This window comes from Procambarus clarkii, chromosome 18, assembly GCF_040958095.1.
Source record: "Procambarus clarkii isolate CNS0578487 chromosome 18, FALCON_Pclarkii_2.0, whole genome shotgun sequence".
In the NCBI taxonomy this organism is placed as follows: Eukaryota; Metazoa; Arthropoda; class Malacostraca; order Decapoda; family Cambaridae; genus Procambarus; species Procambarus clarkii.
In genome coordinates, this window is record NC_091167.1 from 40,592,415 (window position 1) to 40,617,213 (window position 24,799).

At 42.1% G+C, this 24,799-nt stretch overlaps 2 protein-coding genes across 5 annotated transcripts in view; both read right to left on the bottom strand.

The window, feature by feature from the left end:
* The window catches only part of LOC123754436 (uncharacterized), a 49,132-nt gene extending 25,047 nt beyond the window's left edge, over window positions 1-24,085 (bottom strand). For all 4 annotated transcript variants that reach the window (XM_045736844.2, XM_069326533.1, XM_045736843.2 and 1 more), the window contains exon 1: window positions 23,834-24,085. The gene's annotated coding sequence lies outside the window, so the exon portion shown is untranslated. The remainder of the gene's footprint in view (window positions 1-23,833) is intronic.
* On the bottom strand, window positions 4,329-23,800 carry LOC123754438 (cyclin-Q). Its single transcript, XM_045736854.2, has 2 exons — window positions 23,705-23,800; window positions 4,329-7,961 (listed from the first exon to the last, which is right to left on the bottom strand). Exon 2 carries the CDS (start codon window positions 7,880-7,882, stop codon window positions 7,088-7,090), a length of 795 nt encoding a protein of 264 aa, XP_045592810.1. The 5' UTR covers window positions 7,883-7,961; window positions 23,705-23,800; the 3' UTR covers window positions 4,329-7,087.
* Window positions 24,086-24,799: the final 714 nt, after the last annotated feature.

Here is a 24,799-nt window from a genome sequence, read left to right on the forward strand (position 1 = left end):
CCGGGTCACGCAGGAGGTAAGCTGTAAAGGCCGCTCGCACCACACCAGGTTGGATGCGATAAGCCGAAAACCTCCGGAAGGACGGAACCGACGTACCCGGGGGAACACGGAACCGTACCCGGGGAGGGGCCGACACCAAATCCAACTCGTACGCAGAGGGGGGGAAAGAAAACCCCACTCCTTGTAACAATAAGCCCCGCTCAGTGGGAAGAAAAACCCAGGCGGGGTCCAGCGGGGCCCAAGGCCCCCAAGTCAGCCCCTCCCCAGCCCCTCCCCAGCCTCGAGGTCCGTCACCACAGGACCCGAGGCCGAGTCCTCTCCCCAAGCCCCGACCCCACAAGACAAGGACGGAGCAGCCGGAAAAGCTGGAGGAAGGGGGGCCCACTGGTCAGACCCTGAAGCTTCGGCCGGGAGACATGACTCGAATGCCTCTGCCGCCCCCCCGGAAGGGGCAACCCCCGAAGCTGCCCGAGTCTCGAGATCAAGTAACCCCTGCTCCGACCCCGAAACCCTCAGACGCTTCGGGGCCGGAAGCAGGGGCGGGGGACCAGAACGAACAGAAGGGGAAGGACGAGGAGGTGCGGACTGAACCAGGATCGAAGCGACCCCCACCCCCAAGTCCGGGTCTCGAAAAGCAAAGCGGGGCAGCCCCGGGGCATCCGGGGAAGCAACCAACCGAGCGCGTTGCAACAGACGAAACCTAGACTGCAACGCACGTGCCGCCTGTACCCGAATAGAATCATCAGAGGATTGGGTAAATTGAGTCACAAGCAAGCAGCAACACTCACAGGACTCAGGGTCGAAAGTATCACCGACCCAACAGGCAGCGTGGCAGAGGCAAAAACAATGAGGGTCACCCTGAGACAAGGGGACCGAGCAACCCTCAAACTCGCACACAGCGAGTGGGGACCCCGGGGTCACATCCATCGGACCCACGCGCCCCCTAGGGGATTCCCAGGGTCCTGAGCGTTTACTTTAAGAGGACTCGCGCTCAGGTAGTCCCAGGCAGGGTGCTGCAAACCGGCGCCCAAAACTACCAAGCAAACTTCTAAAGCTGAACCCCAGGGATGTGTACACTCACGGGGACCTAGCAGGGGGCGCCACCGAGGAGAACAGTGGAAGGGCAAAAACAAACTGAATAAAATGACAGAACCCCCCACCAGGCAAAAACAAAAAGAAAAACAAAACCCCGCAAGAGGACAGCGAACCCCAAGGAACAGAGCCGGCCGCGATGTCGGGAATTACAAGCTGAGCAGCACCCTGCGCCCCTACCAGTGCAAACTGCCTCTTACCTGCCGGTAACAAGGGAGAACAGAACACCCAAGAGCCCAACAGGCGGCCGAAAAACCGAAAGGTAAAACGGACCAGCAGAGGCAGACCCCGAGGAGCCTGTGGAAGGTGGCCCCAAGCCCCAAGGGCAGTACTTACAGGGCACCTAGGGAAGGCAGCCCTAGGCGCATGCAGCCCGAGTACTGAAGATAACTCCTGGCTCTCGCACCCACAAAACTAACACCACACTCAAAGCACAGTGCAGTAGCGACACCGGAGCCAGAGCACACGACCATCGCCTATAGCATCAGCCTCAAGAACTGAGGTGTGGGTAGCCGGCGCGGGGGGTCTGGGGCTCCCCCTTCCCCCTCCCGGGGAGGGGGGAGCTGCGCAGACAGCGGCGCGGCAGTGTGTGACGTCACACTAATTTGCTTGTTTTCGGTTGGGGAGTTCTATCCACTAGTTCGGTATTAGGTAGCAATTTTAACCAGAATAGGGGTTTGTTTTGGGGCGCTTACCTTTCTGGGTGCCTGTTCCGGTCGATGGCAGACATAGAATGCTTCCAACTACACGGGGGCTTCTATAGGCCATTGCTCCCCTTGCCTCTCTGAGGGGGCCCGGTTCTGGCCGTGGTCCCCGGTAGGCCTAAGAACTCCATACACATGACTGATGCCAAAGTCTGACATTAGCATATCAGCCTGGGATAGCTCCGGGGAGCCGACGGGGCTCCCCCCAGAAAAAGCATGTTTTTACTTGTCACAGGTGTGGCATCTATCTTGAGGTTATCTTGAGATGATTTCGGGGCTTTTTAGTGTCCCCGCGGCCCGGTCCTCGACCAGGCCTCCACCCCCAGGAAGCAGCCCGTGACAGCTGGCTAGCACCCAGGTACCTATTTTATTGCTAGGTAACAGGGGCATAGGGTGAAAGAAACTCTGCCCATTGTTTCTCGCTGACGCCCGGGATCGAACCCGGGACCACAGGATCACAAGTCCAGTGTACTGTCCGCTCGGCCGACCAGCTTCCTAGTAGGTATATAAAATGCATATTCGAATGGAACATTGTGTCAAAATTTCAAAGCAATCAGTAAAGAGGATTCGGAGATTTCCCTCACATGAAAAACACAATTTAACCCTTAGACCGCATACATTTCCGCAAATATAGGGGGTATAGTAGCGAAAAATATTTGAATTATGTAAAAATAACTGTAAAATGTTAAACAAATCTCCAACTTATTGACTTCAGTGTTATGAAACTTTCATCAAAATATTTTCAGAAATTGACTTTAGACGAATTATTGAAAAATATGAACGTTTTATAAATAAGGAGAACAGCTCCTAATAACTGGAAACAAAGGATTATGCAGTAATAAAGAGATGCAAGCACCTCTCCTATGCTCAAAGAATAATAATAGTACAGTAGTATGAAGTGTCCACAAAATGGAGATGCAATTGGTGCTTTTATATCATTGCTGAATAATACATAATAACACAAATAATAATGAATAACTATGTTAATATAATCTATTTTGTTATATATCATATAAATACATTGTCCAATGCTAATATATGTTACTTTCATCAATGTCCCAAGAATCCTTTTTTTTTTTTTTTTAGTTTTTTTTTTTTTTCATCCAGTAGGATGAAAAAGTTCTGTAGTAGGATAAGTAGTAATTACACACACACACTCTCTCACTGTGTGTAATTACCTAAGTGTAGTTACAGGATGAGAGAGCTACACTCATGGTGTCCCGTCTTCCCAGCACTCTTTGTCATATAACACTTTGAAACCACTGACGGTCTTGGCTTCCACCACCTTCTCACCTAACTTGTTCCAACCGTCTACCACTCTGTTTGCGAAAGTGAATTTTCTTACATTTCTTCGGCATCTGTGTTTAGCTAGTTTAAATCTATGACCTCTTGTTCTTAAAGTTCCAGGTCTCGGGAAATCTTTCCTATCGATTTTATCAATTCCTGTTACTATTTTGTATGTAGTGATCATATCACCTCTTTTTTCTTCTGCCTTCTAGTTTTGGCATATTTAATGCCTCTAACCTCTCCTCGTAGCTCTTGCCCTTCAGTTCTGGGAGCCACTTAGTAGCATGTCTTTGCACCTTTATTTATTTATTTATTTATTTTATATATACATTATATATGTATGTATGTATGTGTATAATATATATATATATATATATATATGTCGTACCTAGTAGGCAGAACGCACTTGTCAGCCTACTATGCAAGGCCAAATTTGCCTAATAAGCCAACTTTTCCTGAATTAATATATTTTCTCTAATTTTTTTCTCATGAAAAGATAAAGCTACCCGTTTCATTATGTATGAGGTCAATTTTTTTTTATTTTAGTGAAAATCAACGTAGATATATGACCGAACCTAACCAACCCTACCTTACCTAACCTAACCTATCTTTATAGGTTAGGTTAGGTTAGGTAGCCGAAAAAGTTAGGTTAGGTTAGGTTAGGTAGGTTAGGTCGTCGAAAAACAATTAATTCATGAAAACTTGGCTTATTATGCAAATCGGGCCTTGCATAGTAGGCCAAAAAGTGCGTTCTGGCTACTAGGTACGACATATATATATATATATATATATATATATATATATATATATATATATATATATATATATATGTATATATATATATATATATATATATATATATATATATATATATATATATATACACACACACACACACACACACACACACACACACACACACACACACACATATACATACACACACACACACACCTAACTTGGGTATCAAGATACTGCTAGGTTAACAAGAGGCATTAAGTGCAAGGAAACATGTGCCACTGTCTCTGTCTCACACATGAATTCAACCTAGGACCTTTCAGTTGTGAACCAACTGCAGTGACCACTGTGCTACAGTGATGTACACATTATCCACTGTGCCACAAACAATTGACTAAACTATAATCAAATTGTTCTCTGGATTAGTTTAATGCAATACAGTACTTTACATGTGTTTCTTTTAAAACATGAAAGTACTGTACTGTACTTTGACAAGGATACTAATACTTTTTACAATTCTTATCATTTATTCAAACTTCATGATATAAAATATTAATGCACTTCTTGAAACATTAAGTTGGCTTTTCTTTCTGAATACTGTACAGCACTCGTATAAGGAACAAATACTTTTATCATCGACATTAATTCCATCATATTATGGGAAGATTTACACTAAGAAAATTAAATATTTAGTTACGGATGATATCTGCAGGCCCCATACAATAAAATTCATGCCTAAGTTTGGTAGGAATGTGTAACAATATTGTTATTAATTACTGTATGTGAAAACTTATTAAAGCGAGCTGCAAACAATACTAGTTTACAATACAGTACAAGGTTTGCTTGCCCAATGAGAACCAAGATGTATTTCTCATGAACTCGACAAAAAGCATATCGAGTGATAGAATATTGAAAGTCTGTATCTTGTAAGAAAATATAAGGACTAGAACAGAAAACAGATTAATATCATTAATTTAAAGTTTCAGGGAAGAAATTTAGAGATGTGGAGAGGGTGGAGACTTTTTAAACAAAACCACTTTACAAAACTCTTCCTTGAATTTGTATTGAACACAGGGGCAACCTCATCCTGGGCCATTAAATTTATAGTGAAATACTACTGCAGTCTTTAACATTTAGGGAGCATGCAAAAGCATTTTGTTGCATAATTATTTTTTTCTGTAAGCACACATCCCAGTTGGAAAAGTGTATGAGGTATACTTTATGAACACACATACAGGGACCCTCCCCCCCCAAAAAAAAAAAACATGAAAGTTATTACTGAGTAGACATAATTGGTTGACAATGGATATAAAGTGTTGCTTAACTTAGGAAAGGTTTCACACACGTCAACATGGTCAAAGAATGTGACAATCAGAGTTTGGGAACCCTGTGCATAGGCATCAATCAGTGCTGCCACTTACCAGTGAGTACTTGATTTGACCACACAAATACACGAGCTGGTTTGAAGCCTCACTATCATTTGTGGAGTTTATTCTGGTCTGGAATGAACCGTTCTCCAGTTCCTTCATATCACCTTGTTCGACCCTGTAGGGACACTTTAAATGATTCCTGCAGCACTGATACATGAAAGTCATCCTGCCCAACTATTCACAAACCACGCCCATCACACAGAAGATTCTTACTTTAAGAGGCAAACAAATATGATGGCTCAGAAATTAGTAGTACTGTTCACCAAAGTATAAGTGGTAAAAGCCTTAGTAACAATGAATAATGTGTAGGGAAAAATTTACAGTACCACAACCATAAAAGTGTTACAGAACTTGTATACATTACTCTTTCCATTGAAAAGTTATTAATGCAAGGCGTTACATGCAAGGTATGAAATTATTTGTACAGTATCTTCATTTATGTAACAATCTACCTCTAATACAGCACAGTATACTCCCCTACTGGATGACAAAATGTAGTTAAATTTATATTCAATTATGTACATTAACATAGGTCAATGAAGTTGAAATCAAACAAATTACAGTACAATCATTATATTATGGTTACAATTATCATTATATCTATTTAACTATGTAGAGAAACCTCCATAATCCCAACCTCTATACTGTATAGTGAATTCCTCTAAATAACTGACCAAATCTGGCTATCAATTCGCCCTTTTGAAATGGTGATTTTTCTGAGAAAAATCTGAATTCAGGAGGATGTGCTTTGAAATCAAGATTACATTAAGCAATTTTCAGCAGATTGTATTTGTTTTCTTTTTACATTTTTGCTCTTTATTAATAAATTTCATTCATGATAATGCATTTTTATTTTAGAAATGTTTTACTATGATTTAACTGTCCGATTAATACAATTTTCTGTGGCATCTGTACACTTACTTAGCATATGTATCGGCCATGTTTGTTTCCTGTGTATGTGCACTCTGGCCTCTCATTACTAAAACATTTTTCACCAGTTTCTTTGGATATACAAATATTTGAAAGTTGAAAGCATGTCATCTGGTATGTGGCAAGAAGGGGTTAAGAGGAACCATCTTATCATGGATAAGAAGGCAGAATTATTGAACAAACTAGAAGGTGGCATGGGAGGCAAATGGCTAGCAGAGGAGTATGGCATTGGATCTAGTACCAGTTCTGGCAAAAATGCACAAGTAGTTATTTATAGCAGATTTAATATTTACATGACAATCTAAATATGAAGAAATATGTATAGATGTAATTTGCTTCGAGAAAACTGAAATTTTGGCAACAAATAACTAAAAAGATACAAGCATTAATGAATAATCTGCATTAAGCAGAACTACAGATTATTCATAAATCTGGTACGATATGGTCTGGACTTTGAAAGTGCCACTGTACTGCATTACAGTAGCTACAAATTCAACTCTCTAAACTAAAGAATATATACTGTATTGCATAATCTATGTGTGTGCTGTTCTACCAATGCTTAAAATCACATTATGAATTACTTTATACATTAAAAATCATCAGCTACAAAATTTTCCACTCCCTTGGAACAGTCTTTAGGCTTCATATAATTCACATCAAGTCTCCTAGACTTCACAATTACAGTTGTCTTAAACATTGACATGGCAGTGATGTATATAATATATTTTTAGGCATATTTGCATACCCTTCCCAAAAATAAAAGATCCAATTTGCTCATTCATTACCTATACAGTACATGATCACAATCTTTAGTGTGCACAAGGTGAGCTATACTCTATCATAAAACTAAAAATCTTATATATGAAGCTATAATAAAATACAAATAGTGTAAAGAAATTTCATAACTCATGTGCACAACACAAGGTCGTCCTCCTCTTGATAAATGGCAAGGATCTTGGTAGTCAAGTCCCATACATCTGTATTTGTACAGTCTGGGTGTAGGACAGTGAACCAGGAGTGGTTGTTTATCTCGTCATCTCCTGGCACCACTATTCCATACACCTGCAGCACTATGTTTAGAATTGCTGCTGCCAACAACTGAGGTGAATACTTTAAGACCATTGAAGAATGATAAATGTCTTGTGTTATGGTCCAGGTCAAGTGGACAATTGGTACATTGTTGAAAGTTTTCTCACCTAACCAATCCTTCAAGGAAAGCAAGTAGTGAAGTAAATAACGGTGTGGTAGATCTACTTTCATCTTGAAACCTAAAACGCGCATCAGAAGCAGTTCTGCTTGAATAAGTGAGTCCCGCATAGTGAAATAAGGGTCCAGGGAGAGAGGGGGCTCTCCTCGGCGCACACAACTAATTCCAACATTAATTATGTCCCTTATCTTAATATCGTCGTCTTCCACCTTAGAAGCTAAATAGATGCACGTAGAACCAATGAGATATGGGTCATAATCCTCCAGCGTGGCAACCGTATAGAATTTGTGGTAATATGTAGCAGCTGTAGCTATGGTCAACACACTGGCCTTTAGTTTGATGCCACATTCAATAACAAAACGTGCTCCTGCGAAGTGATTGTAATTCTTGGTGTAGTCAACAGAAGGGTTAACATACTCCCTCTCAAGTAGATTTATTTGAAATAATGGTGTCTTAGCATTATTAGTTTGGCCTTTGGATGAGGAATTCATCATTTCTTTATACTGTATTTAAGCGCCTTATGATAATATACAGTGCTTTGACTTATGTGGTGACAATATTCTTTCATCTAACCTGCAACAAGAAAAGGCCTGCTGTTATATTTCAACTCGTAAATGACACATTGTATATTTCATTAACAAGCAAAGCATTACAATTCATAATATTCCTAGTTTTACTTAGGAATTTTACTTAGCACAATTTTGTGAAGCAGTATAACAAGGGTTCAATTTGCAACCTGTGATTTTATCAATCTGCTAAAAATTATTACTTTTGCAACCAAATTAAAACATTCTCACTGATGATGGCAACCATAAAACCACCATGATTATGTCAAGGTAACCAGATTTAGGCCAAAATTATTTCAAATTAAATCATGCACCTAAATAAGTTAAATCACTAAGAAAATCTCAATCAATTCTCAATCATTATTTATAAAGAAGAAAATTAAAATATACTATTTCTATGGATAATGTGTATCTATATTGCACGTGGACACCATTTCACGTCCTGGTAGGAATACTGTAAATCATTCTTAAACATTTTCAACAGGTGTGTTATTTTCAGTCTACATAGCCTATTGGGATGTACCTATTGGTACATCCCAATAGGTAGACCAGAGCTAAAGTGGTCATGCAGAAAGTTGGATAGGTAATGAAATGATTCAAACATGAAAGGTCAAGCAAGTATTTGCAGATCTAGCTTTGCCACAGGCAAAAAAACAGGTGTTCAGGAACCTCTGCACATAAGATGCCTCTGAGAATGCAAAGAAAACCCAGTAGCAAATGCAGGGAGGAGCAACTAAAGGATCCATCTCAAACATAGGAGGGTACAACAAACCCTCCACATTGAGAGAATAACCCTCTGGCATTAATACACTGAACAACCTCATTGTTAGTCATACCATAACCTGGATCATTAGCACCTTCAGGCTGAATGTCACTGCTCACATATATGTTGTTAACTACAAATTAGCTATGTTTGTACAACAGTATATTGAAGAAAAAATGTCCATATAGAAAATCCTTGATAGGAAGTGTCACCTTGTATCACAAAAGATGGCAGAAACACATGGGTAAATACAGGTACGATTTAGTATTTTTTAAGTCAATATCTGTTGTAATATTTGATATTATAAATCATCATTAACCTTTGCATTACATAATAATGCATGTACTATGTACATACCTATCCTTCCATGCACATGCCAAAAAATGCTTCTGATACAGTATTTTAAAAGTCATATCTAAAACAAATATAATTAATCCTCTACATACCATAGTTTAGCCTTTTTTATTTTTTATTTATTTTTGCATATGGCTAGTGGGGTGGCTGGTGGCGATCACTGGCAAGTGATGAGGTGGTGTGCACATGCAGTATTTTCCCTTTCTATCTTTGTTCCTTATTTCCCACTTTACTTGTAAACTGCTTTCTACAGCTAAATGATGCATTAAGAAGTCAATACAGTAGTTGTATTTTTCATAACATGAGAAATATACTCATATACTGATATATGCATAAAGGTATCACTATATGCATGCCACATTTTCACATAAAAATATTTTCAAGTCCCATTATTACACTTCAGACATTTTAAACACTACTGTATATGCAGTTAACAATGATTAGGAGTTTTTGAAGCTCTCGGTGTGATAGTCTATGTAAACAGTAAATGCACGGTACAACTCCACTCCTTACACCGTGACCATAAATGTGAAGTTATGCTCCCCATACTTTGTCTTCTTGCACACACATTGCATTTCTTCCATTGGAATCTGACTGGAGAATTATGGAGAGAGGGGTACTGCAAGGGTCGATTTTGGGGCCAACCCTTTTTGTCATACATCAGTGACAGACGAGAATATTACAAACCATATCAAATTTGTAGATGACGCTAAGATTTATGGTAAAGTTGGAAGTGAAATTGATATTGAGGGCCTTACAAAGGAGATCTACATGAACCCCACAAATTATCAGAAAACCGAGAAATGCTTTTTAACATTGAAAAATGCAAGACCCCTCTCTGCATGTGGGGCATAACAATGCATGTCACAACTACCAATTTGACAACATTACCTTGCAGCAGATTGAAGAACAGGACCTCGAGTCTGAATCCACAGTTCACTGAAAGCTGCCAGCTTTCTCTCTTGTCGAGGCCACTAGTGTGTTAAGTGGCCCTCTGGTAAGTTGCACAACAACTGGGAGCAATGGTGAAAAAACAAAAACTAACCAAGCCCTAGGAGTAGTTAAGTAAACCTTTGACTTCAAGGAAAAGAAGGTATTTATTCAACTCTTTTTATGCCCCACTTGGATTGTTGTATTTGAGCATGGAAATCTACCTCATCTTCAATAAGACATCTGCTTTGGAGAAAGTTCAACACCAACAAAAATCATTCCAGAACCAAGTTGACCCTCATACCAGGAATGATTAAGGGTCATGGGGATATCACTATAAATCAGATATGCCAGGACTGATCTCATTGAAATTTTGAAAGTACTAAACAATTTGGAGGATACTGATCTAGACCCCTTCCTTAAAAGGTCAGATGCAACATAAACAAGGAGCAACAGTTTTAAGCTCAACAAGCCACAATGTAAGGCAGAGAACAGAATACATTTTCACCCACAGGGTTTTAAACCCATGTAAACACCTAGCTGCAAAAGCAATAGATACCAGAAAACTGCTGAATTTTAAAATCCAGCTCGATAAAATTATCAGAAGAAATGGAGGGATCTTTCACAAGCCACTGGCTTCCCTGTCCTTATCAAGGCTACTCTATAGTGGCCCATGGGTATAGACCCCAATATACTGTGACGGAGTTCCCCCCCTTATAATTCTCCCACGCCTGCAGTAAGAGTCATGTCTGCTTTTCCCAAGCGTTCTCTACGTTGCAGGCTACAATTTGATATATGGGAGAGAGTGAAGTGTTCTCGGAGAGCCGAGAAATTTGTGAAATAGTGATATTTTGGCCTGTGGTTTAGGCCCTTTAGGGAGCCAAGATGGCGCTTACCTCTCTGATCTCCCGCCAAAACCGTGTGACGTCAGTGGCACCGGATTGGTCACCGACAGCAATGTGGCACCGGGAGCCAATGAAAACCTCCCGTGGCGAAAATGACGTCACGAAGGAAGGGGGTCCGGCCAGCGCGCCGGGCTGGCGCCATGAGTCATACACGACACGTCATAGAGGTCGGACGTGCGACGAGTGGTCCTGTCGGTCGGACAGCTGTTTCCCACTACCGTGGATTTACGCGTCATCGGAAGTTCGCCAGTACTCTGAGAAGTCTTCCCTAGTTCATGTGTTGAACCAGAAGAGGGAATTGACGGTTATTTGAGCAACAAGTGCTCCAGTCAGGTACTGTGCCAGTAGCAGTGAAGCCGTGCAGTGACGTAGGTTGACGTCTGTGGCAATTCACCAGTTCGTGACAGCGTAGTGGCTGACAGAGCCACTGGGTAGCTGAGGAAGAGAGGACTATTTGGGGAAACCGGACGACTGTAGCTGAGACGTAGGCGACAGCCGTTGCTGGGAGAAGACGACGGCCAGGAGACCGACTCCAACCTTCAAGAAGTCAAGGAGGAGGACGGACCTGCAGTGAGGAGGCACGGAGACGACGCGCTAAACGGTGGGACGACGAGAGGCTCTGGTAGGACACGACGACGTGTGGTGTGGGGGCGTTCCCGACACGAGGACCAGGAGCTACATCTCGACTCTCATCGGAGGATAGGGTGAAGTAGGTGGTTCTAGTTCCCTCCCCATTCCCCTTTAGTTAGCTGTGTTATTTGGCTATATTATCTAGCCTGAAGATTTTATATGTCGTGAGCAAGTCTCACCTATGTCACGGTAAAGCACCAGTGCGCTAGACAGTACTATCAAGAGTACTTGTAATATTCATGTTGATTGTTGGTGTGTACAGGCACCAGGAACCAGTGATAAATTTACTGTGTTGTGTATATCTTTCTATAGATTTTGATATGAACATATAGTGGTAAAATATATATATAAGATTATGCCAGTATTTGGAGGTTAGGCTATGTGCCCAGAAACTATTAATTTTCCATGTATTGATGATTGATTTATAAACCATATATATGTCTATGTTCATTCAGTGAATAATCATTTGTGAGTACAGTGAATTATTGCGTTATCGCCAACGAGAGAAAGTACTGAAAACTCCAGTGTTAATATTTCATAATATATTGTTGGATAAATAACAATGTGAAGCCATTACAGTGAATCATTATAGCATTGATTGTAGAAAAGACTGTTTGAGCCTGAGTACAGTGTAACTGAGTAGTACGGTTTATTTGTGCCAATATCGAGTGTGCGAGTTTCTAGTAATATTGGAAAATTTAAAGGAACAGCGCGCGTGAATCTAGAAAACAAGCAAAGTTCGCGCGGAGAGGCCATTGCAATCAGCTGTTCTTGACACTTGATGAGGAGGGGAGAGTGTTGCCCTCTTGCGGTCGCATAATATCCGTGGGAATTACCGGCCGAGTCAGGATCAGTTGATTTATGATTATTGTGTGGCCTTGTGACATCTTTCATACATTTTAAGTAAAATACAAAACTCTCTTTGTGTTTTTATCATCCCCTCCATTGATCTTGTGGCTATATGATACTGGTAAACATAGAGTGATAACAATTAGTACCTGCCTGATTCCTGATCTTTGAGTGTGACCTTGCCAAGGCTACCACTGAATACACCAGTCCACTGAGGGTGTTACTGGCCACCTTAAACACCAGTTGGCGATCTTGTGGATAACCGTAGAGCCCTATTGTTGGGGAGGGCACACGACAGCCGATGTGCACGAGTCGTGTTCTCACTCTTTCTTAATAAGAGGCCGTTAAGATTGACTGGGAGACTCTCCTGGCGTGCAGTGGCGCCGTGAGGATCGAGGGAAGACCCGCAGGGCTACGGTGAGTTACCTTGAGAGTAACTATTGCTCACCCCAGAGTAAGGGTAGAGAATAATAGAGAAGAGGAGGAAACCCCCAACATTTGGCGACCTTGCCAGGATATAGATCGGAGTAAAGGTTGCAGTGGTACTTGGCAGTGGTGTTAGAGATCAGGTGAAGGTTATCACTCGTAGCACAAGATGGAGGATGATAAAGTAGCGAGGTTTATTGACTCTAGAGACGAACAGGTGCTGGAAGAGTGCACCAAGGCACAGTTACAGGCTATAGCGGATCATTTTGGAATAAAGCTGAAATCTGCCCGAGTTGGTGAAAGAAGACTAGAGATAATGGCTCAGCTAAAGGCTCGAGACGAAGCTTTGGGGGAGGAACGGCCCCAAACACCTGCCAGTGAGGGTGAACACCTGAGTATTGGTGGAAGCAGCAGGGGATCCAGCGGCAGCAGGCACAGCATTAAGCTGGAAATAATGAAGCTGCAGCTGGAAGCACAGCAGCGCAAGGAAGAGCGAGAAGCAGAAGCGCAGCTGAGGAGAGAAGAGGCACAACAGCGCAAGGAAGAGCGGGAAGCAGAAGCGCAGCTGAGGAGAGAAGAAGCACAGCTGCGCAAAGAAGAACAGGAGCGAGAAGCACAGATGAAGCGTGAAGAGCGAGAAGCACAGATGAAGCGTGAGGAGCGAGAAGCAGAAGCGCAGCTGAGGAGAGAAGAGGCACAACAGCGCAAGGAAGAACAGGAACGAGAAGCACAGCTGCGCCGGGAAGAGCAAGAACGAGAAGCACAGCTACGCAGGGAAGAACGAGAGCAAGAAGTTAGGCTGAGACAAATGGAAATAGAAGCCAACCAGGAGGTGGAGCTGAAGCGAGCTGAACTGGGACTAGGTGCCCCTGCCCCGCCACAGGAAGACCGACGAGTGAGGGAACGAGACCTGCCGGTCTTTGTGCCTAGTGAAGCCGAAAGTTTCTTCGATCACTTTGAGAGAGTTGCTGCTATGAAGAGGTGGCCGAGGGCGGAGTGGGCGGAGTTGGTCCAAGGGAGGCTCACCGGGGAAGCTCGCCAAGCCTTCACTATGCTCGACTTCCAAGAATGCACTAACTACGATGCGGTAAAACGAGCTGTGCTCCGTTCCTTTAAGCTCACGCCAGAGTGTTACCGGAAGAGGTTTAGAGAATGTACCCGGTCGCCAGGGAAATCGTATGCGGAGACGGCGAGGGACATGGAAAGAAAGTTCCTTAAGTGGATGGACTCTGAAGAAGCGGGGTCGGCCGAAGAAATCAAGGAACTAATGGTCATGGAAAAGTTTATGTCCGTGCTCCCTCCTGAGATCAGGATGAGGGTCAAGGAGGCGGACATAAAGGACCTGAGGGCCGCAGCCGACCGGGCCGACGTGCTAGAAGAAGCCCTACGCCCACGCCGAGAGGGACAGAACCGACCACCCGCATACGTCGGAAACGATAGGAGTTATAGAAGGACGGATGGATGGAGGGCAGGAACGAGTTCTCCCAAGTCCCATTTCTCAAGTTGGAACACCCGAGGAACAAAAGGTGTTGTAGAGCCGATAGGGGAGAACCAAGCTGAGAGCTCGGGAACTGTTACTGCAGGGAAAGAAACGACAAGTGAGGCGGGAAAGACACAGGGTGTGACGGTCTCTGGAGGCAGTGCTAAGGCGAGCGGTGGCGGATGGTCTCCGCCGAGGGGCCGCTGCTACAACTGCGGAATACCCGGACACGTCGCGCGGGAATGCAGACGCCCTAAGCAGCGGGGACACGTTGCTTTAGTGATGTTCGAGGACCAGAGGGCCGAGGGAGTGCGGGATGAACCCGTGCTGAATGGGGAGAAGAAAGTTCACCCATTCATGTGTCAAGGAACCGTAAGGATGGGGGTCGCAGACCCCATCCCAGTGAAGATGCTAAGAGACACCGGGGCTGACTTTACCCTGGTAAGTGAAACCCTGTTCCCCGAGGGTTACAAGAGCACCAGTGTGGGGGTGGCTAGTGTGGCCACTGTGGGAGGCCCAGTGAGGATGCCCCTACACCAGGTAACTTTAGATTCCGAATATGGCTGCCAAACCCTAGAGGTGGGAGTCTGTACATCAATGCCCAAGATGGAGGCACAGGTCATCTTGGGGAATGACGCATGTGGAGGATACGTCCTCCCGCATCTCGTGAAAGGCGAAGAGTGCCCAGAACAACACGAGGAGACAGGCGAAGATTTGAACGTCTGTGGGGACGAGAAGGGAATCGCACCGGTGGCGATCCCAGTTTGTACTGAGACACCGAGACAACGCGAAGAACCAGGAGGTTGTGGATCTGATGGGGCTGAGGAGTCGACTGACAGCCTGGGAACAGATCGCCTCTACGTAGGACCCAGAGAACGAGTGGAGGGCGAAGGTAGCCCGAACGGTGAGTTGCAGGTGACACTCACCGGTTCTCCAGGGGTAAACCGCGCTCGTCTCGGAGAGTTACAGCAGGGGGAGGTCCCCGAATTGGTTAGTAAGGCCGAAGGAGGACGTGTGGGTCCTGAGAAGGCTTACTTTCCATTTATATATATTATATATGCCATGCTATCCATGCTGAAGGAACGATGGACACCAGGAGCGACCGTGGGAACGGTGATTAAATATGTCCAGAAGTTCAAAGAACGTCTCACTAGAGCGAAGGGACTGGCTAGGAAACTCCTGAAGAAGGCGCAACGTAAGATGTCGGAGTGGTGCGACAGGAGAGCTGCGCAGAGGGATTTTCAGGCCGGATCACAAGTAATGGCTGTGCTGCCAGGTAAAGGTAGAGTGACCAAGTCGCGGTTCAAGAGACCGTACCGTGTGCTGCGACGGTTGGGTCCAGTGTCGTACGAGATTGGGAAGCCGGATGGACCCCGAAAGAAACAGGTGTGTCCCGCGGGCCGCCTGAAACCTTTCTTCACTGTGAAAGGAAGAGCCGACAAGCAGGACGGAACGATGTCCCGAGAAACCCAGCGGACGACGGGTCTGAGTGTACCGAGGGACCGAGAACTCCCGGAGGAGGAAAGTAAGTGGTCCAGGGCGGACGGCACCAGTCTCACCCGCACTGAGAGTCTGACAAGGATCAAGGTCAAGCACATCATGGGGAAGGACGACGTAGTAGCGGACGCCCTATCCCGCATCCACTAACCAGACATGACTCTTATTTTAAGGGGAGGGGTATGTGACGGAGTTCCCCCCCTTATAATTCTCCCACGCCTGCAGTAAGAGTCATGTCTGCTTTTCCCAAGCGTTCTCTACGTTGCAGGCTACAATTTGATATATGGGAGAGAGTGAAGTGTTCTCGGAGAGCCGAGAAATTTGTGAAATAGTGATATTTTGGCCTGTGGTTTAGGCCCTTTAGGGAGCCAAGATGGCGCTTACCTCTCTGATCTCCCGCCAAAACCGTGTGACGTCAGTGGCACCGGATTGGTCACCGACAGCAATGTGGCACCGGGAGCCAATGAAAACCTCCCGTGGCGAAAATGACGTCACGAAGGAAGGGGGTCCGGCCAGCGCGCCGGGCTGGCGCCATGAGTCATACACGACACGTCATAGAGGTCGGACGTGCGACGAGTGGTCCTGTCGGTCGGACAGCTGTTTCCCACTACCGTGGATTTACGCGTCATCGGAAGTTCGCCAGTACTCTGAGAAGTCTTCCCTAGTTCATGTGTTGAACCAGAAGAGGGAATTGACGGTTATTTGAGCAACAAGTGCTCCAGTCAGGTACTGTGCCAGTAGCAGTGAAGCCGTGCAGTGACGTAGGTTGACGTCTGTGGCAATTCACCAGTTCGTGACAGCGTAGTGGCTGACAGAGCCACTGGGTAGCTGAGGAAGAGAGGACTATTTGGGGAAACCGGACGACTGTAGCTGAGACGTAGGCGACAGCCGTTGCTGGGAGAAGACGACGGCCAGGAGACCGACTCCAACCTTCAAGAAGTCAAGGAGGAGGACGGACCTGCAGTGAGGAGGCACGGAGACGACGCGCTAAACGGTGGGACGACGAGAGGCTCTGGTAGGACACGACGACGTGTGGTGTGGGGGCGTTCCCGACACGAGGACCAGGAGCTACATCTCGACTCTCATCGGAGGATAGGGTGAAGTAGGTGGTTCTAGTTCCCTCCCCATTCCCCTTTAGTTAGCTGTGTTATTTGGCTATATTATCTAGCCTGAAGATTTTATATGTCGTGAGCAAGTCTCACCTATGTCACGGTAAAGCACCAGTGCGCTAGACAGTACTATCAAGAGTACTTGTAATATTCATGTTGATTGTTGGTGTGTACAGGCACCAGGAACCAGTGATAAATTTACTGTGTTGTGTATATCTTTCTATAGATTTTGATATGAACATATAGTGGTAAAATATATATATAAGATTATGCCAGTATTTGGAGGTTAGGCTATGTGCCCAGAAACTATTAATTTTCCATGTATTGATGATTGATTTATAAACCATATATATGTCTATGTTCATTCAGTGAATAATCATTTGTGAGTACAGTGAATTATTGCGTTATCGCCAACGAGAGAAAGTACTGAAAACTCCAGTGTTAATATTTCATAATATATTGTTGGATAAATAACAATGTGAAGCCATTACAGTGAATCATTATAGCATTGATTGTAGAAAAGACTGTTTGAGCCTGAGTACAGTGTAACTGAGTAGTACGGTTTATTTGTGCCAATATCGAGTGTGCGAGTTTCTAGTAATATTGGAAAATTTAAAGGAACAGCGCGCGTGAATCTAGAAAACAAGCAAAGTTCGCGCGGAGAGGCCATTGCAATCAGCTGTTCTTGACACTTGATGAGGAGGGGAGAGTGTTGCCCTCTTGCGGTCGCATAATATCCGTGGGAATTACCGGCCGAGTCAGGATCAGTTGATTTATGATTATTGTGTGGCCTTGTGACATCTTTCATACATTTTAAGTAAAATACAAAACTCTCTTTGTGTTTTTATCATCCCCTCCATTGATCTTGTGGCTATATGATACTGGTAAACATAGAGTGATAACAATTAGTACCTGCCTGATTCCTGATCTTTGAGTGTGACCTTGCCAAGGCTACCACTGAATACACCAGTCCACTGAGGGTGTTACTGGCCACCTTAAACACCAGTTGGCGATCTTGTGGATAACCGTAGAGCCCTATTGTTGGGGAGGGCACACGACAGCCGATGTGCACGAGTCGTGTTCTCACTCTTTCTTAATAAGAGGCCGTTAAGATTGACTGGGAGACTCTCCTGGCGTGCAGTGGCGCCGTGAGGATCGAGGGAAGACCCGCAGGGCTACGGTGAGTTACCTTGAGAGTAACTATTGCTCACCCCAGAGTAAGGGTAGAGAATAATAGAGAAGAGGAGGAAACCCCCAACAATACTCACTTATATTATTTATTTATTTATATATATATATGCAAGAAAGTACATTGGGTTTGTGAGGATACATAGCATGGTGTTTACATTCTTGTGAAGCCACTAGTACGCGCAGCATTTTGGGCAGGTCCTTAACCCTTAAACTGCACATGGCGTATATATATGCCCTGGCCCGTTGGTACCATAAATCAAAATTTTCAAACTTGATCTAACGCTTTCAAATTTTTTATGCATAATCTACTAGGCAAACGCTCGAACTTTGTCTAAATGATCATCGTTTCGTGAATAACAAGAAAATTAAAAATAATTATAAAATTTAATATTGAAAATTTCAGCTTTTCAGATCAGCTGCAAAAATATTAAATATCGCCAATTGTCCATCAAGTGTTGTTATGCTCTCAGAATAGTATATGATCTTCATTTTAATAGATTTTGAATATAGATTTTCAGTTTAGTTTACTGTAAAAAAAATGTCAAGATGGCATTTGAAATACAGTATGCCCCAAATTCAGACAACAAAATTCGTAACTCAAAACATTTAGTGTTTATGAAAAATCCATCCTAATAGGATTGTAGAACAGACAGCAGCGCACACTATATGTAAAAATGGTGAGAATTGGTCAGAAACTGAATTTTTTGAAGCCGACTCAATGTTGAAACTCTAGTTTTAGAGATAATTGAAGTTGAAGTTATCGACAACGTATAAGGTAGTTCTAATTCGTTAATTTACTTGTATGTTTTAATAAACATTGTTTGGCATTTGTACTCGAATGTGAGAAAGTTGTAGGTCAATATGTGTTGAAATGAAGTCAAGAAAAATCCCCCCCCCAAAAAAAAGGATAATAATAATAATTATAATGATTTGGGAATATATTTAGGGTATACTTTATATTAGTCAAAAAGCCCTAATCTTGTCCGTAATCATCAAAACAATCTAAAGAAACAAGGAAAATAGAGTTTGAAATCTGTGAAAAAATCAGCCCCAAAAAAATTCAAAGTCCCAAGTTCTGCCAGTTATGACTGATTTATTTGTTGACGGATTTAATTCTTTTTTCACATAGTTCTGGAAAAGTATGCATTCTCCTGGATGTAAAAGTTACAACAAAATCAGATAATAAATAGAGAAAAAAATTTCCCTTAAAAAAAAAAAAAAAACTTGGACATTGGTGAAAGTAACAGGTACAGTATTATTATTGAACAATGTATTTGTATGACATAACAAAATAGAGCATAACATATTTACTCATTATTACTTATTATGTATTACTCAGCAATGCTATTAAAGCACCAGCTGCATATCCACTTTGTGGGCACTTTTAACTACTACTATTCTTTGTGCATTGGACAGGTGCTTGCATCTCCTTATTACTACATTATCCCTCAGTTCCAGTTCATAGGAGCTATTCTCCTTATCAACAAAACGTTCTTCTTTAAGAAAAAAATTGTCTAAAATCCATTTCTGAAAATATTGGAATGAAACTTTCATGATGCTGAAGTCAATAAGTTGGACATTTGTTTAACATTTAATATTAATTTTCACATAATTCATATATATTTTCACCCAGCCCAAGCTTATACCCCCATTTACAGCCCAGGCTATAGCAGTGTAAGGGTTAATCTAACAGATAATTATAAGTAGGTAAATTCTAGCAAAATTTATAAAATGATAACAGATACATTGCAAGAAAAAAAATGAGACGAGAGAGATTAGTAGGTATATTAAAGCACATCAGTAGCTTTGATTGATTGCATTGACAGCTTGATTGGTAATTTAATAAAGATTAAGGCACAATACAGCATATTGATAGCACATATAAGAAGACAGCAATGATCACAATGGTAAAGTTGTTTGGATTAGGTACATAAGGATTGGGGGATTGGGTAACACTAGATACAGTGCAATTTTAAAGCACAAGGTAGGAAACTATGAAGATGAAATTAGGTACTTTTTGTTTTTGTTTTTGAATGAGGCAAAAGTTGGACAGCTTTTCAATTCATTAGGGAGTGAGTTCCAGAGTGTTTACACAGATTAAGTTTGACTCTGGGGATATCAGATATTTATTTCTGGTGTGGTGATAATGGGTCCTATTACATCTGTCCAGGGAGAGTTACAGAGCAGGGGTTGCATTTAAGAATAGGGTTTTGTAAATGTAATTGACAAGAGAATGTGTGGAGTGAGTTTATGTTTAGCATGTTTAGTGATTTAAACATAGGGGCTGAGTGTTGTCTGAAAGCAGGGTTTGTTATTATTCTGATAGCAGATTTTTGCTGGGTGATGATGAACTTGGTGTTTGCAGTGGTTGAACCCCATGCACAGATACCATAATTAAGATAGGGATAGATTAGTGCATAATATAATGAGAGGAGAGCAGTTAGGTACATAATATCTGATTTTGAAGAGTATACCAACTGTTTCAGAGACTTTCTTAGTTATGTGTTGTATGTGGGTGCTGAAGTTGAGTCTCTTGTCTAGGAATAGGCCAAGAAACTTTCATCATTTTTAGTACTGATGTTAACATTGTCTATCTGAAGCTGAAGTGCATTTGTTGATTTGCTTCCAAATAAGATGTAGTAGGTCTTTTCTATATTTAGTGTTAATTTGTTGGTAGACATCCATAAGTGGACTTATTTATTTATTTATTTTATTTATTTTATTTATTTATTTTATTTATTTATATACAAGGAGGAACATTGGGGGTTAACAGATAACATAGGAATTAAGTTGATTTTACATTCTTGTAAAGCCACTATCACGCATAGCGTTTCGGGCAAAATTTAAAACTAACTTTTTTAAATTTATTATTCACAACATTATTTAGTGTGTGTGGGTTGGGGTCTGAGTAGATGAGGGTATAGTAGTATCATCAGCAAACAATATAGGTTTAAGAATGTTAAAGAGACATTAGGCAGATCATTGATGTATATAAGAAATATTGGAGGTCCCAAGATGCTGCCCTGTGGCACTCCAACAGTTATTGGTAGAGTGGGAGAGGTTATATCACTGATGGCTACACACTGGTGTCTATCACTAAGATATTATCAAACATAGTCCAGTGCAAGGCCTCGGATTCCATAATGATGGAGTTTAACTAAGTAGTAGTTGTGATTAACAGTATCAAAGACCTTTCTCAGGTCAATGAAGAGTCCAATCGGAAACTCATTTTTGTCAAGGGCTGAGTAGATTATATCAAGGAGACTAATAATTGCATCGTTGGTACTCTTTTGGGAGCGGAAGCCAAACTGACGGGGGCTGAGTATGTCAAATTTTATGAGGTAGGAATAGAGATGTTTGTAGATAATTTTTTCAAATATTTTTGATAGTATGGGTAGGTTTGATATTGGTAAATAATTGTTTATGTCTGCCGGATTGCCTCCTTTATGAACTGGTGTTACTCTTGCTTTTTTAAGGATATCAGGGAAGGTATGACACTAAAGATTTGTTGAACAGCAGAGCTATGGGTGGCGCAAGGGCATGGGAGGCGTGTACACAATATTACACACTATGTAATAGCAAAGTTAATAATAGCTAAGGGTGGTGCAAGGGCATGTAAATAATATATATCTTTTACATAACATTCTGTACCTGAATTTACTTGGAATACAGGGCATGAAACAACTTGACATAGCTTAACTAAGTACATATACACAAAGATCATAAAATAAATGAGAGTTGTGTTTGCTGATACTCCAAGTATGAGGAGTACTGTGCATAGGAAACCTTCAAACAAAAATCTTTTGTTGTCCCTCATGATACATTCATTTTAATGGGTTCACAATAATGTTTACCTCTTCCTGATTACATGAAATTAAAGCTTATTAGTGTATCTTGGCAAATTACATGATTTACTCATCAGTATGAAGGGGGTTTAGTGCTGTGACAAGTAGGGGTAGGGAACATTTATAAAAAAAAAATGTACATACATCCTCACTTTGATTAAAGATGTTTTCACAGTTAAGACTTGATCATGTAACTTATATCTCTCTTCCTAGCGCATAATGAATGTTTATTGATGAATCTTGATGAAATAAAAAATATTTTTAAAGCGTTCTACACACCAGAGCATGATCGGAACTCTTTGTAATTATAATAATAATTCATTGTGTTGGGGGACAGGAAGCCAAAGTGTATTCATACACATTTGGCTTTTATCGAGGCCCCCCCCCCCACAAGGCCGAATTACTGACCCTGCCCAGGATGCAACCCTACAACAAGCTGACTAACTCCTGAGCACCTACTTACTGCTAGGTGAACAGAGGAATTAGGTGAAAGGAAATGTGCCAAACCATTTCTGTTCTGCCCGGAATTCTCGATTGTGCGTCGAGAATGAACTTGACTGTACTACCGGGTCCTTCAAAAGGGGGTTGCCCTTAAAACTGTAATGCCATAAATTACATATCCCATAAATTTTATGGGATAACATAAAAACTGTAAAGCAGAAAATTGGAAGGAAATTTGACTCTTAGGATGGCATGGAATATGCACTCTGATCCTTAAATAACACTAATAGCCGTCACATGACAAATATAGCTTAATCCTAACATTCAGGCTGCTCTCTAATGCTCTACACATTTAAACAGTATTAAAGCACATAATACTCTCAATAATGTAGAGAAATGCACTGACACAGCTCCTGTGGGAGGAGAGTACCACGGACTCGCCATAGTGAGTACTCTGCGAGTACCACGGACTGCATGCAACTTCTGGTTTCCAGTAGCTTTTTGTTTAGTTCATTTATTATGCACCCATACCCATCTTGTGAGCAGTGGTGGAAAGGGTTACAGAGGCACAAATGGGCTCAGGGACTGAACCCCACAATTCATTTAGCTAAGCAAGTTACAATCTTGATGAGCTAGTTACAAAATGCAATACACATTGTCACATCATCATTAGGTTCGAGATCGACCACAAGTACAGTTTCTAAATTAAACAACTGACATATGTGGAGAGCTAGTGTCACAATTAATATGTTTATCCTGCACACCGCCCCCCATCCAGTGGGCAGCGGTGGATCCAAGTAGCTCGGTCTAAAACCAAAATTCAAAATAAAATGTTTATTCAGGTAAAGTACATACAAGGTGTGATACAAATATTGATGAATTTATAGATAGAGCTAGTCCATATAATGCAACGTCGAAAAATGGAGCACAAGCCAAATCATACAAAGGCATTTTAACAAGCTTATTTGTGCTTTGTCAATAGTGTGTACGAACCTAACCTAGGCATTGCTAACCTTGGTCAGGTTGTTAGCGTGGGGGTTAGTCCGTGCATGTCTAGCCTCGGTTAGGATAGTGGTTAAGTAGGTTATAATATTTGTGACTTGTATAGCCAGGGGAAAACACCAGCATTATAAGACTAACCTAATGCTAAATCACGTTTTGAATACAGTATAAGCACAGAGCTTCATCAAAGGAAAAAAATGTCATCAATTATTAAGAAGTCTTCTCCCCTTTCACTATATGCAATCGCAGATCAAACACACAATGAATGATAGACAGTACACTACATATTATCCCATTTAAAAAAGACAAAAATGCCAGTGTCTGAAACCGTTTACAAGACCACAGAGCACGAGCAGCGGGAGTAGCCCAGCAGCACGAGCAGCCCAGGCTACTCCCTTGTGGTGGGAGTAGCCTGGGCCTGGGGTTAGAGCAGGAGACAGCAGGAGCAGTAACAAACCTTGGTCAAGAGGACCCGCAGCACCACCGCCTCCCTCGGAACAACACCAACTGGCGACGCCTCGCTCCCAATTTTTCACTTTTACATAGCAGCAAACACAGACGTAAACAAAATGTCGAAAACGAACTAGATTTTTCGATTATACATTTCAAACTAATCTGAATTTACCCGAGGGAAATTAACACTCTAGTGGCTTCGACAAGGACAGGAAGTCGGCGGCTTGTCGAAGGTCAAAGACCTGCCCGAAACGCTATGTTTATTCAGGTATTCAGGTAAGGTATATACATACAAGTGATGTTACATTAATGGATTGATATATAGATAGAGCTAGTACATACAATGCCTAAAGCCACTATTACGCAATGCGTTTCGGGCAAGAAAAACATTAATATCTAGAACTTAATACTAATTGAGCATAAAGAATAAAAGGTGTTGAGAACAAATACAAATAAAGATAAAAAAAAAAAAAAGGGGAACATGACTGAAAAAGCAGCACAAATACAATAGGTTGACAAACAGTGTTGATTAAAAAAAGAAAATAACAGATATGGGTTGACAATAGAGGAGTGAGGTAGATTACAGGGAATTTATTAGGTAGTGTTTAGTTTTTATCTTAAACTGGTTGAGAGAGGTACAGTCTTTAACATGGTTGGGAAGGTCATTCCACATTCTGGGCCCCTTGATTTGCAGAGCATTTCTAGTTTGATTAAGACGTACTCTAGGAATATCAAAACTGTATTTATTTCTGGTGTGGTGCTCATGGGTTCTGTTACAACCTTCTATGAAGCTTTTAAGATCAGGATTGGCATTATAGTTTAGCGTTTTATATATGTATAATACACATGAGAGAATGTGCAGTGACTTAATATCTAACATATTAAGAGATTTGAGTAGGGGTATCGAGTGATGTCTGGGGCCAGAGTTGGATATTGTTCTAATAGCGGCTTTGTGTTGGGTAATTAGAGG